General features: G+C 47.7%; 2 protein-coding genes across 6 annotated transcripts in view; both read right to left on the bottom strand.

Annotated features, from left to right (window-relative positions):
* Positions 1–1,096: 1,096 nt before the first annotated feature.
* SLC52A3 (solute carrier family 52 member 3) lies at positions 1,097–14,351 on the bottom strand. 5 transcript variants are annotated; one of them, XM_081196434.1, is made up of 5 exons: positions 11,373–11,597; positions 9,724–9,855; positions 6,590–7,670; positions 4,147–4,270; positions 1,097–1,630 (listed from the first exon to the last, which is right to left on the bottom strand). In XM_081196434.1, the coding sequence occupies exons 3-5, from the start codon at positions 7,648–7,650 to the stop codon at positions 1,418–1,420; spliced, it is 1,398 nt and encodes a 465-aa protein (XP_081052560.1). In that variant the 5' UTR covers positions 7,651–7,670; positions 9,724–9,855; positions 11,373–11,597; the 3' UTR covers positions 1,097–1,417. The 5 variants fall into 5 exon arrangements, with proteins under 5 accessions (XP_081052560.1, XP_081052562.1, XP_081052561.1 ...); XM_081196436.1 differs by lacking the exons at positions 9,724–9,855; positions 11,373–11,597 and adding an exon at positions 14,279–14,351; XM_081196435.1 differs by lacking the exons at positions 9,724–9,855; positions 11,373–11,597 and adding an exon at positions 14,279–14,346 and having other exon boundaries at positions 6,590–7,673.
* The window catches only part of ANGPT4 (angiopoietin 4), a 175,534-nt gene continuing 171,345 nt past the window's right edge, over positions 13,681–17,869 (bottom strand). Inside the window, exon 10 of the transcript XR_014008588.1 lies at positions 13,681–13,720. The gene's annotated coding sequence lies outside the window, so the exon portion shown is untranslated. The remainder of the gene's footprint in view (positions 13,721–17,869) is intronic.

Raw genomic sequence — 17,869 nt, 5'->3', positions numbered from 1 at the left:
ACAGTGGGCGGCAACCCGGCGGCTCGGATCGGATTCACACAGCCAGCACTGCAGTGAGAGAGAGTGAGTGAGCCAGGTAGGGGCAGAGAGCTGCGAGTGCGAGCGCGCCCCCCCCAGATGTTGCGCCCAGTGCGGCCGGCCCCCCCCTGCACCCCCCATGCTACGCCACTGTTGCCAAGCACACTGGTGTGGCAAGTAGAAAAAAGACAGTCACACAACCGAGAAATTGCACAAAACAAATGAAATACTGTGAAAATCCCTGAAACGAGAAGTAATCGATTAGAAATATTATCTTAAGGAAATAAACTAAATAATAAGAATCAAAAAGTTGAAGGAAAAAATTAGAAAAAACCTAAAATAGAACAAAGCCTTAACAGGATGCCGGCTACAAACCTCGTTTCCCTGAACTATTCAGTTTCCTCAGAAGGAAATAGAAAAATCATAAACCTTAAATGACCAAAATTCAAAAAGGGGGGTAGAACTCCCCAAAATTCTGAAGTATTATAATCCTAGCTCAACCTAGGTGAAGCAAAGCACAGTAATACAGTGGTGCCTTGCAAGACGAAAAGAATCCGTTCTGTGATTCTCTTCGTCTAGCGGTTTTTTTCGTCTTGTGAAGCAAGCCCATTGAAGGATTAGCGGATTAGTGCTATTAGCGGCTATTAGCGGCTTATCTGCTGATCGGATCAGCTGATAAGCGGCTTAGCGCTATTAGCGGCTTTTAGCGGCTTATCTGCTGATCGGATCAGCTGATAAGCGGCTTAGCGGCTTAGAAAAGGGGGGGAGGGGGAAACCCGCAGGAACTCGCAAGACATTTTCGTCTTGCGAAGCAAGCCCATAGGAGATTCGTTTTGCGAAGCACCTCCAAAACGGAAAACTCTTTCGTCTAGTGAGTTTTCCGTCTTGCGAGGCATTCGTCTTGCGGGGCACCACTGTAAAGGATTAAGGACTCAAAGGTCCTAATACTGAATTTACAAAAACGGTTTGAAAAATTAAATGGCAAGTTCACTGGTGTGGGCTGCAGCTTACAGCTGCCCAAAGGGACCTTAAGCAACTGGTGGCAACGTCTGTGCTGAATCCAGGCTCGACACAGGAGTTGGTAATTCGACTGATTTATTTACAAGGCATTATACAACTCCTTGGCCAGGTTCTGAACACAGGCCTGCAGCAGAGGTCTTGTCCATCCAAGGTTAAGAAAGGGCAGGAGGAGGAGGAGCGTGGAGCCATGTCTGAAGTTAATTCATCGCCTGTCACCGTTACACAAAGTCAAGGGTGACGTTGCCTGACGATTCCTTGCGTTCCTTCGCCTTGATCTTAAGGGGAACTTATTCGCACGGTTCCTTCCTTCAGTTTGGAAATGGGTCAAGCGTTCTGATTGCTGCATTGATCCGAGACGAGCCCTTGCCTCCTCTTGAGGTCACGCCGGGCACCGGAAGCTGCAGTAGTCGGCCGATTTGAAGACGCTGTAGACATTCACCAAGGGGAACATGATGACAGCTCCAATCAGACCCCCGAGCTGCTCCATCGCTCCGTACCACACGAGGGCGCTCTGGCTGTGGCCGCGAAGGATCACTCCCAGCATCACCTTGACGTACGCGAGGGTCCCGTTGAAGAGAACCCAGGAGATCACCTGTTGGCACAGAAAAGGTGCAGGTGTGTTTGAACCTCTGCCATTGAATTCCTTTCTTGGCCTGAAGCCAACAAATTATCACCTTCCCCTTTCATTATTCCATTAAGCACACAGAAGCGGCATTGGAACAAGCTAACCATTAACCTAGTTCAGAAATCTGCTTCCCACTTGGCTAGCCAGATACTTGAGATAAGGGTAATAATAATAATAATAATAATAATAATAATAATAATAATAATAATTTATAATTTGTACCCCGCCACTCTGGGCGGCTTCCAACAAAGACCAAAAATACACTAAAATGTCACACATTAAAAACTTCCCTGAACAGGGCTGCCTTCAGATGTCTGCTGAATGTCAGGTAGTTGTTTATTTCCTTGACATCTGGTGGGAGGGTGTTCCACAGGGCGGGTGCCACCACCGAAAAGGCCCTCTGCCTGGTTCCCTGTTACCTCATTTCTCACAGTGGGGGAACCGCCAGAAGGCCCTCAGCACTGGACCTCAGTGTCCGGGCAGAACGATGGGGGTGGAGATGCTCCCTCAGGTATACTGGGCCGAAGCTGTTTAGGGCTTTAAAGGTCAACACCTTTAATGAAAACATTAGCTTTCCTGTTCCCCACCCATCAGCAAATGGTGGCAGAGTGCTTTTAAACCTGGAGGCTCCATCTTGCCATCACCCTACATGCTCACGGGAATCTCAGTTCGAGAGGGCAATATCAGCAGGCTTGGGGGAATGGCAAAAATACAGAGAAGGGAAATTTTTCCAAACCCCAATGAGGTTTGGATGAACTTGCACCCCTCCAATAAGCACCCAAATGACCATTGAGCATGCTCAGTGGGCACAGAATGCTGATGATGGAGTGGCTGGGCATGGGGTGGGAACAGGATGAGGTGCCCCGAAAAGGGGCCTGGCTGGCTGAGTAGAAGCATTCCACGCTGCAACATTTTGTTGCAGGCTCCACTTCCCAATGGTCTGTGAGCGAGTGTTATGTAGCCCAAACTGTGCCAACCACACGTGAGAGGGAGGCATGCGCAGGCCCCACAGAACCCACAAGGTTTGCAGAAGCACAAAACACGTTTGGGGCAAACAAAACCCCAAAGGCTCAATAAGGACTGGTCGTGCTTTCTGAACAACATACTGAGCAACTGATGGACTGTGGAGGGGGCGTTGGGGAATGGGAAACATAGCGAGAGGGATGAACTGGAGTGGGTAAAATCCTGAAGAGCATCACTCCCCTTTGTCTTGTGATAGGAATTTTGAGGTCTTAGATATATGTTCAATGTTCATAAGTGTACCAACCAAGCACGTACCTAGATCAGCGCAGGGGGACCAACCTGGAACAATTTTTGATTCCCAAACTGACCAAATGTTTTCTCTGCAAGGTCAAAGGAAAATGGAAAAGCCTCCCCATTGTCTTTTTATTCACAAATCCTGTCTTAAGGGTATGTCTGTGTATGAATAGGGTGAGCCTGTGACCTGGCTCAGGAACTAAGTATTTGTCACTACAAAAGACTGGCCAGGATATCCAATCAAGTAAGCATTAACAGGTAATCTGCCAGACAGGAGAAAAACAACATTCAAATTTCTGTTTTAGACCGCGCTTTTTGTGATGTAGGTGCGATGTATCTGAGGGGTGGTCTTAGGTTACACCCCTTCTGTGATGTATGTATGATGTTTGTGGGGGTGGTCTTGATCTACAGGGTGGCAATTTCAAAAGTCTTTATAAGGCCTTGCACACCATTTTTCTGGGTCCCTCCTCTCTCCTGTGTGTGAGGGGAGCACCCTGTTGCAACAGATCAATAAAGATCAGGCTTACGAGCTGCTTGGCTTCTCAATATTCTCTGGTTGGCCTCTGTTATTTTCTCCTACCAATAGGGAACCTACGTAAGGACTCTATATGGGCTCTTGGATACCCCATAAGGGAACAAAGGCAGATTTTTGTTTACAACAATCTCAGGTCCCACTTGACTTGGCTAGTAGCCAAGTAGACCTATCCTCCTCCAGGAACTGGCGTCATTTTCTTTTAGGGCAGGAGGGGAGAAGCTGTAGGGCTTTCTACCTGGCCTTTGGGACTCTCCCTAGGCCCCACACCTCCCTGTAGGCCCCACCCCCCTTTGGCCTCACCCTGTGCCCTCCTCGAACACTTTAGCTTGGCTGGAATTTGTCCTTGAACTGGCCAAACGCCTACCTCTTGCCTGAACAGAGGCTGGAGAAAATTGAATTTTCATATGCCTGCTGAACAATTGCAAAATCCGCACCCAGGGCCCTGACCCCTGTTGACCTCGGGCCACACCCACCACCGGCTAGCGGCCCCTAGAAGGCTGCCTGGGGCAGAATGTGGCCCTCGCAGCCAGTGAGCAACCGTTGCAGCCTTTGGGTCCTTGTCAAGACCCATTCTGGGTTAGGAAGTTTCCGGGACCTGTTTGCAAAGCTGCAGGATACCCCATCACGTCTCTGAGCAACATCCCTCTTGCAAAAGCAGAGAATGCCAGAGCCTTCGGTGTAAGCTACTTACGATGAGTGCGTCTCCCCACTGTGTGTGGTTTAGGGGCGGACAGGGGCTCAGGGCGGCCATGCCCATGTTGTAGGCGCCAAAGGCCGTCCCGGTGAATGCCAAGACACTCAAGAAGGCGAGGGACCTGGGGGAGGGGAGAGCAAAGGAAAGCATCAAGGCAAACAGACAGCGAATTTCAAGCCAAATTGGGGTCAGGATTTCACATGGGATGAAGCCTCGAACAGAGAGCGGGAGAGATTCAGAGCTCCTTCAGATGACCTATTTATTGAGCATCGTTGATTTGCATTCATCCTGATTTGATTGCATAAATCTCAAAGCAGAGGTTTAGATTCTATCCAGCACTGATTTCCTTGCAGTGAGGTTACACAACAGCGATTCTTTTTGTCGTGCATTTGCTTACAGGGTGTTTATTTCTTTAACAACATTTATATGCTGTTGGACTGTAAAAAATAAGCTACCGTATTTTTTGCTCCATAAGATGCACTTTTTCCCTCCTAAAAAGTAAGGGGAAATGTCTGTGCATCTTATGGAGTAAATGCCTGGTCCCTGGAGCCAAATTGCCCAGGGGAGAAAAGCAGATCACGCTTTTTTTTTTTTCCCGAAAGAGGCAAGTGGGTGTTGAAACAAAGCCGCTGATTGGCAAGCGATCAGGAAGGAGATAAGGGACGCTAGAGATAAAGGAGGCTGCCTGGGAGGGGGGAGGTAAAAGCCCATGGATCCTCAGGATTTTTACATTGGGTCACCCCAAATTCACCATCAGATCACATAGCATGTCCATGGCTACTGCCTGCACCAAAAAAAATCACGCACCCACTGTTGCGTGGGGCTGCAATGGCGCAAAAATGTGGTTACAAAGCACAGATCCACATGGATGCTCAGGATTTTTGCATTGGGTCACCCCAAATTCACTGTCAAATCACATGTCTGTGGCCACAGCATGAACCACAAAAATCATACATCCACTGTTTCGTTCAGAATATTTTTTTTCTTGTTTTCCTCCTCTAAAAACTAGGTGCGTCTTAGGGTCAGGTGCGTCTTATGGAGTGAAAAATACGGCAACTCTAAGGAGTGGCGGACTTTGGGCTTTAAAATTTCAGTAGGGCCTGTGCGGCACCAAAAACTGGTGCCACCCCCCGCCTCTCACCTTCTCTCGTTCATCAGTGTTTCAGCGCCACCTGCAGTGCCCCCTCTGCTTGGTGCTAATGTGGGCAAACTGGCTGCACTTCCATAAAGCTGCCTTGTTGCAGGATGAGAGGTGGCGCCTGATGTTATGCCCAGGAACAGGAAGGGAGACGCTCCTTTACTCGGCAGGAAATGTTGCTGCTTGACTAATTGGATCTGGCTGATTGGTTAACTGGTTACGCAAATCCTCCGAGTTTTTGTTGCGATGTTTAAATAAATAAACCACTCTATTCTGCCTTAGTCAGACTACTCCTGGAATACTGTGTCCAGTTCTGGGCACCGCAGTTTAAGAAGGATGTTGACAAGCTGGAAGGAGTGCAGAGGAGGGCGACTGAGATGGCCAAGGGTCTGGAAAGCAAGCCTGATGAGGAACGGTTGAAGGAGCTGGGAATGTTTAGCCTGGAAAAGAGGAGACTGAGAGGAGATATGAGAGCCAGCTTCAAAAATCTCAAGGGCTGTCACATGGAAGATGGAACAAGCTTGTTTTTTGCTGCTCTGGGGGGGTAGGCCCTGAACCAATAGATTAAAATTATAAGAAAGGAGATTCCAACTAAACATTACAAAGAACTTTCTGATGGTTAGAGCTGTTTGACAGTGGAATAGTCTCCCATGGAAGACAGTGGACTCTCCTTCCTTGGAGGTTTTTAAGCAGAGGTTGGATGGCCATCTGTCATGGATAATAATAATATAATAATAATTTATTATTTATACCCCGCCCATCTGGCTGGGTTTCCCCAGCCACTCTGAGCAGCTTCCAACAAAATATTATAATACAATAGTCTGTCAAACATTAAAAGCTTCCCAAAACAGGGCTGCCTTCAGATGTCTTCTAAAAGTCTAGTAGTTGTTCTTCTCTTTGACATCTGGTGGGAGGGCGTTCCACAGGGCAGGTGCCACTACCGAGAAGGCCCTCTGCCTGGTTCCCTGTAACTTGGCTTCTCGCAGTGAGGGAACCGCCAGAAGGCCCTCAGCGCTGGATCTCAGTGTCCAGGCAGAACAATGGGGGTGGAGACGCTCCTTCAGGTATGCTTTGGTTGGGATTCCTGCATCGCAGGGGGCTGGACTAGATGACTGGGAGGGGTCCTTCCAACTCTACAGCCCAATGATTCTATGAAATGCAACCTTTCCTCATTGCGAGTTGCATCTCGAGCCTTCTTTAAGGGGGCGGTGGCAAAAGCAAGACATACGGTACTCGCAAAGCAGAATCAACCCCAGAGCTCGGAGAACTCAAGAATTCTTGCCAAGGGGGGTGGGTACCTACCTGCTGGGCAGGAACGTAGAGATGCTGCAGGCAAGAGGGACAGCCATGGCACCCAGGGTGGTGGAGAGGTGGTAGGCTAAGTTGCTGTAGGGCAAGCAGGAGTAGCTCTGCACTGAGGGCAGGATTCCATACATCAAGGAGCTGCACCAAGTGATGAGGACATACATGAAGGTCAACGTGGTCCAGGAGTAGACAACCTTCTCTGGAGCTCCTTCCTCGTCTTCTTTGGAGCAACTTTCTGCCTTTCCCTCCACGGGGAAGTTAGTGAACCCTTCTTTCAGCCCTCCATCCGCAGGGATCTTCCGGATGGAGTGGAGGGTGATCTCGCTGGCGCAGAGTTTCTGCTCCGAAAGATCCCACACCCTGGGCAGGCGGTTGAGGAAGAAGAAAGCCACAAGGCAGGAGAACATCAGGCCGGATAGGATGAGGAAGAAGACCAGGCTGGAGAAGTTGGCAGGGGAGTAGCGGGTCTCTAGGCGGAAAGGGACGGGGTCGCCCGCGCTCACGTTGCCCAAGGTGGCGTTGCTTCTGTGCGTGTGGTTGCTTGGGATGGCAACCTCGACGCAGCTGGAGATCCCTGCTCCCTGCGCCAGAGCAAAGAGAGCAGGGACCAGCCCGCTGAGACCTTCCCCGATGAAGTAGGAGGTGATGTATCGAGGGTGGAAGCGAGCCATGAACGGCAGGAAGGTGACGGAGGAGGTGCAGTCCACCAGCGAGAGGCAGAAGGTCAAGATGAAGAAGGCCACGCTGTGGCGAGCCCCACCGAAATCCATGGTGTAGTGCCACAGGAAGGCCAGGAGGAAGCAGGCCACGACTCCGGTGGAGACCACGACGCAGATGATGAGGACCTCGCTCAGCAAGCCCGGCTTCCACTTGTGCATGAGGGTGATGAAGAGAGGGCCCACGTTGGCCAGCTGGATGATGATGATGAGATAGGAAGGTAGGTACCAGGCCTCGGGCAGAACGTTCACCAGCACCGGGAGCTCGACCCACACGCCGTTGATGGACATCCAGGAGCCGATCCCAAAGATGCAAGCCAGCACGTGGGTGAGCAGAGCCATCTCGCTCCTCGGTGGTGTACCTGCTGGAGAAGAGAGACGGGTCAGAGGAGGGGTTGCAGTTCCTCCCAGGCGACCACCTGGGAAGGCTTGAAGCTGAAGCCATGTAAGCCATGTAAAAAGGATCCCTGGACGGTTAAAGGTAAAGGTAAAGGTACCTCTGCCCGTACGGGCCAGTCGTGACCGACTCTAGGGTTGTGTGCTCATCTCGCTCAAGAGGCCGGGAGCCGGCGCCGTCCGAAGACACTTCCGGGTCACATGGCCAGCGTGACGAAGCTGCAACTGGCGAGCCAGCGCAGCACACGGAACGCCGTTTACCTTCCCGCTATAAAGCGGTACCTATTTATCTACTTGCACTTAGGGGTGCTTTCGAACTGCTAGGTGGGCAGGAGTTGGGACCGAACGATGGGAGCTCACCCCGCCGCAGGGATTCGAACCGCCGACCTTACGATCAGCAAGTCCTAGGCACTGAGGTTTTACCCACAGCGCCACCTGCATTCCCCTGTTACCCTACATTCCCCTGTTACCCACAGCGCCACCTGTTAAGTCCAGCCAAAGTCAAGTCAAGTAACCTTTATTGGCATCGCATAAGAACATTCAGAATACATTCAGAATAGACAGGCCAGTGAGACCCCAACGGCACAGTCACCCGCCAAAGGGCAGAAGAGGCGAGCGATCCGCCTCATCTCTGTGGGTTTCCAGCAAGGGCAGGATCCTGTAGCATACTTCGGCGACAAAAAAATCAAATAGAGGAGCTTAGCTACTGTCTTGGTGAGCCTCCTGGTCTCTCCCCTGTAATAAGAAGCGCATAACCTCCGTCTCTGGTTTCCATGTTGGAATACATAGATGGTCTAGACTACAAAAGGGCTGCTGCCGCCCAGCAGAGAGTACTGTTCACATTCTTTTAAAGTGCTTTTTAATTGTGCATTGTTGTTTTTTAAAAATAATAATAGTTTTTAACTGTTTTTATGTGTTTTGGGGAGCTGTTATTCAGCTGGTTCTGTTTATATTTTGATTATGTATTTGTGGTTTCATATTGTGGGTTTTGGCTTGTGAACCTAGGGCAGTATAGAAATATTACTATTACTATTACTATTATTATTGTTGTTATTATTATTATTATTAGATGTTCCTTGGGATCCCTTCCAACTTTCCAGTTCTGTGGCTCTATGAGTAGATAGGCCACTGCTTGGTTTCATGTTACTCATTCATTTATTTTTACATTTATACCCCACCGTTCCTCCAAGAAGCTCAAAGTGGCATACATATTTCTCCTCCCCATTTTCTCCTCACAGCGACCCTGTGAGGTAGATTAGGCTAAGATGCAGCGACTGGCTCAAGGCTCGTGAGCGAGTGGGGATTCGAACCCTGGTCTCCCAGGTCTTAGTCCAACACTCTAACCACTACACCACGCTGCCTCCTGGCTCTTATGTGGTGGGGTTTCTCCAGCAAAATCTTCCAAGTTGAATATGGCAGCGAGAATCCTGGCAGGGGCCAGGCATTCAGAACACGGGACACCAGTTCTGTGCCAATGACGCCAGCTGCCTGCTTGTGTCCAGACCCAGTTTAAAGCCAGCACTTTGTGTACCCATCTTCCCCCCATACAATCCCCCCAGAGAGTGGAGGAATGCCCCAATGTCCTGCTGCTCCCATGGGTCTCCATGCCCTTGCTGTGAGTTTGGTTGGATTGCTAATTTCTTAAAAGAAAGAAAAAATGGAGAAGGATGGAGGCAGCGCTCCAATCGCCTCGTGGTCTCCTTGTCTGAGAAACCTTGCAGTGCTAAAAACTGCTTAGAAATGTTAATGATTATGTAGTACGGTGGGAAAAAATGCCTTAAATAAACTCACTCAATCAAAATGGGTTGATAAAGACCGTAAGGACTTGGGGCCACCTCTACTCTTTCAAGAAGCACATAACGCTTGTTCTACTGCTGCAAAATGAGATGTTGAAAACAGGTTTGCTTAAGATAAACCTCATCATAAAACCAGCAGTTTTTAAAAACATATACAGTACATTGCGAAATAAAACAGCACATTCCAATACACGTCAAATGCTTGGCTAGGCTGCTCAAATACCTCAAATGTCCTCTTGGCCTGCCACCCTCAGACTTTGACTCTCAGCTCTCGGAAACCTGGAAGTGTTGCGCAAGAAAACCACACGGGCTCAAAGTGCAGGATGCGTGATTCACCCAAAGACTGTAAGTGGAGCTGCAGGGAACAAGATTAGCAGCATCTTCCAGAGGGCTGTACCAATGCTAGCCCGAATCAGAGTAGACCCATTGAGAGTAACAAATGACCATCTGTCAGGCTTTCTTCAGCTGCGGTTCCTGCATTGCCAGATATATATATATATATATATATATATATATATAGATATATATATAGATATATATATATAATTAAATTTTCTGTTTTAAAATTTAAAATACTCATTTAAACATCCTTAAGATATCAATGACTTTCCTTCTTCCCTTTCCATGGTTCATTTTGCATATCGTAAATCCCTGCATATTTTACAAAAACTCTACCAAACAGTATTCCATTATTACAGCCATCAAAACTTATTTGCACTGTCGATCTTAATGCTGCCGTTTTCAAGTGCACACAATTTCCCCCCATGTATTCAATAAACGTTTTCTAATCTGCTCTAAATGTATGTTCTTCTCGTTCTCTTATTCTATATGTTAAGTCTGCAAGCTGCACATATTCCATCAGTTTAAGTTGCCACTCTTCTTTGGTTGGGACTTTGCTCGTTTTCCATTTTGGGGCTAACAAAACACGGGCCACAGTAGTGGCATACATAAATACGGTAACCTTTTTTGACACCTGGGAATTTCCACCTTGACTCTGTTTTTTTTTTGGGGGGGGGAGTACTTTTAAACATCTTTTTCCAATTCATTATAGATTATTTCCCAATACGCTTTTACCCTTTTACAAGCCCACCACATGTGAAAGAACATTCCCTCAACCTCATTGCATATTCGGTTCCTGCAATGCTGGGGGGTCAGACTACATGAGCCTTGGGGGGTCTCTTCCAGCTCTGAGATTCTATCTGCATCAACACAACCATCTGCCCCAGCTGCAACAAAACATGTCTCTCCCTTATCCGTCTCTACAGCCACAGCAGGCGCTGTAACTCTAACGGTTTGAAGTCATCCACAACAGAGCATTCCTCCAACATCTCCCCAGGCGGACGGATGCCAACATACACCACTTACTTAGTGCCATTAATTTCTGTGGGTCTACTCCGAGTCAGACTTAGCTGGAGGCAAGTCATTGCTTTTAACCATGCGCTATGCGCAAAATGCGACGCGGGTGGCGCTGTGGGTTAAACCACAGAGCCCAGGACTTGCCGATCAGAAGGTCGGCGGTTTGAATCCCCCCCTCAGGGTGAGCTCCTGTTGCTCGGTCCCTGCTCCTGCCAACCTAGCAGTTCGAAAGCACGTCAAAGTGCAAGTAGATAAATAGGTACCGCTCCGGTGGGAAGGCCAACGGCGTTTCCGTGCGTTGCTCTGGTTCGCCAGAAGCGGCTTAGTCCTGCTGGCCACATGACCCGGAAGCTGGACGCTGGCTCCCTCAGCCAATAAAGCGAGATGAGCGCCGCAACCCCAGAGTCGGCCATGACTGGCCCTAATGGTCAGGGGTCCCTTCACCTTTACCTATGCACAAAATGAGAACAGGAGGCTCAGCTGGGCGGAGAAGCCCATGTCTTTGAGTCTACCTACCTTCAGTGATGGAAGCAGATCTCCAACTTCACTTTCCTAGGAGAACAAGGGTGACCTCCTTCCGCTCTAGCCCTCACAGCAGGAAAAGGTCCCAGGGCATCCTGAACCCAGTGCCTTTCCTCATTTATCCCAACCCAGCAGAAGCTGCAAAGGTGCAAGACCATTTGCGTGTTCAAGACATGGACCGGGATATGCTGAGGCTGGTTTCTGCTCAGGCAGGTTCTTTAGAAATCCTTGGGTGTCTTCCAGAAGCTCCGCCTTGAAACTGGAGCCTTGGAAGCACCAAGATTGGCCTCTGTCCGCCCCAAAGGCACTATTGATATTTGATGAAGTGGCTAAGCCAGCTCAGCTGGATATATTATGACTGCCGGGAGCTATTAATCCCTCTCTTCTGCCCAGGCTGATCCGCAGAGTGCAGAGTGGCAGATCCTGCCCTTTGGAACTCCCTGCCAATTGATGCTAAGCAGAGGGTGTCGCGGCATCCCTCCTTTGGCACCTGCCAAAGAGCTTTCTGCTCAAGCAAACCCACCCACCCATTAAAATCCATTGTTGTATATTGCTTTAAATGCTTGTTTTGCTATTGGGATTGCAGTTCCATTCTCAAGCTGGTCTCTGACCGTAATAAATTTCATGTTTCAAGTCAAGTTTATTCTATTTTAATCCATTATTTTAGCTTATAATTTACATTTCCCCTCCTATTTTTAAAAAACTTTGATCATTTCAATGCAAATTTTATGTTCTTTGGGGGTGGGTTACTCACATGAGACGCACAGGAATTAATTGCATTAAGTAGGTTGTAGCACCCTTGTAAGGGACACCCCAAAGGACATCTAGTCCACCCCCGCCTGCAACGCAGGAATCACAGCTAAATGAACATGACTAAGTTAGGCCCAGTAATTTCAGTGGGTCTACTCTGAGTAAGTCAAGCAGGGTGCAGGGTGTCAGACTAGGACCTGGAAGAGACCAGGGTTCAAATCGCCTTGCTTAGTCATGAAATTCGCTGGGTCATTTTGGGCCAGTCACTGCTTCTTAAGCCTAAACTGCCTCACAGGGTTGCTGTGGGGGTCAGATGAGGAGGTTAAGAGAACCACAGACACTAACTTGAGCTCCTTGGAGAAAAAAGCGGGATGGAATTGCAATAAAATAAATACATAAATCTTAGTTGACTGCCACCCTTTGCAAACCACTTTGAAGTTTTATTCAAACTACGCCAGTGTGGTGTAGTGGTTAAGAGCGGTAGTCTCGTAATCTGGGGAACCGGGTTCGCTTCCCTGCTCCTCCACATGCAGCTGCTGGATGACCTTGGGCCAGTCACACTTCTCTGAAGTCTCTCAGCCCCACTCACCTCACAGAGTGTTTGTTGTGGGGGAGGAAGGGAAAGGAGAATGTTAGCCGCTTTGAGACTCCTTATAAAAGGGAGTGAAAGGCGGGATATCAAATCCAAACTCTTCTTCTTCTTCTGTTTGCAATTAAGCAGCATGCACATTTATTTTATTTTATTTTCTGATAGATAAAAATCCTGGTCAGGTGCATTAACATTATTACTTGCCTGCTTACACCACAGAGGTCTCAACTTTTTTTTTACACCATTTTAAAGACTGCAAGTGTAGATTAAAAGCAAACAGACATTATAGTACATGAAGAGGCTCTGCATTTGCTAGTCCCACTCGCCAACCTCTGCCTCCCCCATCAGACCTTCTCATTCCCCCCCCCCCAAATGCAACTCCTAAGTCTCTTTTCCACCTTCCCAATCTGGTTTCCGAAGCTGCTGCCTCTCTCTTCCATTCTGCACACTCCTAACCCCAACAAACACGGCTGGTGACCAGGAATTATGGGAGCTGTAGTCCAGCAACACCTGGGAGGCCACAGGTGAGCTGCCTCTGTTTTGAAGTTTTGTAGGTTTCAGTGGAGTTAACCACAAACCAATCTTTCTCAATGAAACCTGTGGTTGTTGTTTTTTAAAAGTCCTTAAATTACGACTGCATCCTGCCCTAACAATTATTTTGAAAAGTGTTCTAGGCTATAGGAAGAAAATTCAAGTCCTATATCCACCTACATGGGAGCAAGTCTCACTGAGCTCTGTGGGAGTTCCTTCCGAGTAAGCTTGTTTACTTTGGCCACCTCATGAGAAGAGAAGACTCCCTGGAAAAGACCCAGATGTTGGGGAAGATGGAGGGCACAAGGAGAAGGGGACGACAGAGGACAAGATGGTGGGACAGTGTTCTCGAAGCTACCAGCATGAGTTTGACCAAACTGTGGGAGGCAGTGGAAGACAGGAGTGCCTGGCATGCTCTGGTCCAGGGGGTCACAAAGAGTCGGACACGACTAAACGACTAAACAACAACAAGCTTGTTTAGAGTTGCACCGCAAGGCAGGTCTCTGCCCTGAGGAGGCTGCACTCCAAAAAGGCAGAGGAGATTCAGTTCGAGAATTTTGCCTTCAGTCCTGCACCCACTTAAAGGTAAAGGGACCCCTGACCATTAGGCGTTTAAAAGGGGAATGCAAACTTTGCTTAGTAAAGGAACTTGCTAACACAAGTTAAAGTTAAAGGGACCCCTGACCATTAGGTCCAGTCGTGACAGACTCTGGGGTTGCGGCGCTCATCTCGCTTTATTGGCTGAGGGAGCCGGCATACAGCTTCCGGGTCATGTGGCCAGCATGACTAAGCCGCTTCTGGCGAACCAGAGCAGCGCACGGAAACGCCGTTTACCTTCCCGCTAGAGCAGTACCTATTTATCTACTTGCACTTTGAGGTGCTTTCGAACTGCTAGGTTGGCAGGAGCAGGGACCGAGCAACGGGAGCTCACCCCGTTGCGGGGATTCGAACCGCCAGCCTTCTGATCGGCAAGTCCTAGGCTCTGTGGTTTAACCCACAGCGCCACCTGCGTCCCGCTGCACCCACTTACCTGGAACTAAAAAGCACTGAAGTCAAGGGGACTGTTTCACAGCTTGTGTGCATAGGGTTGTGCTGCTGATCTTAAATCCTTTCCATGTCATTCTTAGCTCAGTCATTGTGACTCATCCTCACCTACCTCACAGGGTCGTCGTGAGGACAAAATACGAGAGCTTCTTGTATGGCTACCCTGAATTCCTCGTAGAAAGGACAACATACTAATGTGTTAAGTAACATTTTAAGGGTTGTTCTGGAGAAAGGGGCTGGGTTCCAATCTCTGTTCAGTCTCTGGCTGATGAGCAGACTTAATATCCACTTCATATCTCTCCATCTGGCCTACTTTAAAGGACTGGTGTTGCTGCTGCTGCAGCTGCTATGAGGAACAATGAAACAATGGTAGGATTTAATTCAAAAAGAGAGTCGCCAAGCATGTGTCTAATCAATCTTTTCATTGCTGCTGACTCACCCTTTGCACAACGAATTAAATCTCTGTTTCTCTCTTTCCGGAAACAGGCAGACAATACTCTTCAAACACAACTAAGAATGTGTGGCAGAAAGCAGGGAGGGGAAGAGGGAGGAACGAAAGTGTTTTAGCCTAAGCCAAGGTTCCCTCTCTTAAAATTCCAGCCCTGGTTTTCCCCAGCTCCCATCCAGCAACTCTTCACAATTAAGGCTGCAATGCTAATTTAATTTACACTTTGGAACTCCCCGCCTATTGATTTCAGGCAAGCACCTTCACTGTGCCCTTTTTCGCACCTGATTAAAACATTTTTGCCTAGACAAGCCCACACGTTTAGAAAGTTGATGTGAGTTTTAATTGGTTCTTTATCTGTTGTTATTTTAACTTTTTGAAAGTCTTTATGTTATTGCTGTTTTCTTGTTGATGATTTTGTCATTATACCTTTTTTTGTAAATGGCTTTGAGGTTGCTGTTGTTACACTCAAGTGGTGTATAAATATTATGATATAAAAATAATCATTTACCTGGGAGTAAGCCCCGCTGGATCTAAAAGGAGCTACCGGTACTTCTGAGTGGACAAGTTTAGGATCGGCTGCACTTTAAAGTGCTGCAACCCTTCTTCCTGCATTCATCTTGATTTTCTTGCAAGGCATTTTTACATCTTCACAATAATCATTTTAGTGCATTTCCTCATTGCTTCCCTTGTCAATTTCTTTCCTTCTTTTTTTTTGTAAAAAGGTGGATCTGTTGTACCAGGTTGACAGAACCCTTTAAACCACTTTAATTGTGCAACCCTAAATTTATGGTAGGTGTTCGAATCACTCCTGCAAGTGGCAGTCTGGAGGCACCCAAAAAAAGTGTTTGCTTATTCCTTTAGATTGAAGAACAACCAGGATTGTACTGCAATGCATCCGTTGCGCAGATGAATTAAGCAAAACGAGGAAACAAACCCATTAAGCTTGAATGTAAAAATATTTTGCAGAAAAGGGAAAGAAGCTACAAACTTGTACAAAGTAGGATATCGTTGCACCTGTGTCCCAGCCTCCAACTTCCTGGTTCATTTGAGGAAGCAAATGTAATTAGCATATTAAGTAGGGAATGCTGTGAGTAGTCATTCTACCTGCACCACAGTGAGTCAGGTTGCTGTATTCTAACTTTGTTTGTGTCTTTGAAGGAGGAAATTGAGCTGAAAGGGGGAAACTAAGGAAAGGTGTAATGTATGGTTACCAGACATCCCTGTTTCCTGGGGATAGTCCCCAGATTTACATATCTGTCCCCGGACAAAATCCATCCCTGCAATGCCCCCAGATTTCATTTAATGTCCCTGGATTTATAATTTAGGTGTTGCAGATTTACAGTCATACCTCGGGTTACAGCTGCTTCAGGTTGTATTTTTTCAGGTTGCAGACCACTGAAACCCGGAAGTACCGGAATGGGTTATATGCTATATGGATATATGTTGTTGTTGTTTAGTCGTTTAGTCGTGTCCGACTCTTCGTGACCCCCTGGACCAGAGCACGCCAGGCACTCCTGTCTTCCACTGCCTTCCGCAGCTTGGTCAAACTCATGCTGGTCGCTTCAAGAACACTGTCCAACCATCTCGTCCTCTGTCGTCCCCTTCTCCTTGTGCCCTCCATCTTTCCCAACATCAGGGTCTTTTCCAGGGAGTTTTCTCTTCTCATGAGGTGGCCAAAGTATTGGAGCCTCAGCTTCAGGATCTGTCCTTTCAGTGAGCAGTCAGGGCTGATTTCCTTCAGAATGGATCGATTTGATCTTCTTGCAGTCCATGGGACTCTCAAGAGTCTCCTCCAACACCATAATTCAAAAGCATCAATTCTTCAGCGATCAGCCTTCTCTATGGTCCAGCTCTCAGCTATATAGTAATTTATGGACCTAATAGGTATTTAAAGCCATTTGCACATGTTGCTGTGCAACCAGTCCATGCAGAATGTGTTACGGAAAAGGAGCAATGCAGCAGAATGTAGGCACCCTATATATAGAAATGAGCAAACCAGGGATATTTTAGGGAGCAGGCTAGCAGGCGGGGTCTATGACTTACATCATGGGTAGGCAAACTAAGGTATGGGGGCCAGATCTGGCCCAATCACCCTCTAAATCCGGCCCACGGACAGTCCAGGAATCAGTGTGTTTTTACATGAGTAGAACCTGTCGTTTTATTTAAAATGCATCTCTGGGTTATTTGTGGGTCCTGCCTAGTGTTTTTACATGAGTAGAATGTGTGCTTTTATTTAAAATGCATCTCTGGGTTATTTGTGGGGCCTGCCTGGCGTTTTTACATGAGTAGAATGTGTGCTTTTATTTAAAATGCATCTCTGGGTTATTTGTGGGGCATAGGAATTTGTTCAACCCCCCCCCCCCATAGTCCGCCCCCCCAAGGTCTGAGCAGCAGGGGGCTGGTCCACTGTTTGCTGACCCCTGACTTCCATCATAGGAGCCTACACAACACAACACAAGACAAGACAACACAACACAGAACACTGTTGCTGTATGTAGGTTTTATTTTATTAGTTTTTTTAACCTTACATTTTGGATATGTACGTCCAGTTTTTTTTCTTTAATTTTTTTGGGGCCCCCAAAAACTGGGGCCCTAAAGTATAGCTTGTTTAGCTTATACGTAAATCCAGCACTGCCTTTGACACCTGAGAGATGTTTGTTTCCAGGGCTCACTCAATTCCCGTGCCTGTAATCTGTTTTATCTGTTTTTAATTGTCGTAGCCTGCTTTGCAAATGGGCAGGTAATTAATTTAATCACCCTCACCTTCCCTTGCAAATTGAACCAGGAAGAGCGCTCAATAAACAGGTATTCTGGAAACCACCAGAATGTGCTGCGTTGCCAAGAGATTCTGGTTCCATAAGATCCTGGGCATTCGATGGAGCAGATTTTCTCGAAAGCATGTGGGCTGCAGAACACCCAGAAACCAAGAGGGTGACTCAAGAAAACTTCCAATGTTAGTCTTTCCTCCTACCCGTGACTAGGAAAACCGGAATAAAACAACCCTGTGTAACCATGTGGTTCCTGAGAGGATGTCCCAGTGGCTGTAGGAAATAGGGATCCACTTTCTGTGATCCACTCTCAGGCAGCTTCTCCTCTTTTTACATACCGTATAAACTCGAGTATAAGCCG

Source organism: Podarcis bocagei (assembly GCF_964188305.1).
Source record: "Podarcis bocagei genome assembly, chromosome: 5".
NCBI classification, from domain to species: domain Eukaryota; kingdom Metazoa; phylum Chordata; class Lepidosauria; order Squamata; family Lacertidae; genus Podarcis; species Podarcis bocagei.
Note: the sequence above shows the minus strand (reverse complement) of the source record. Positions and strands in the feature narration are given on the sequence as shown.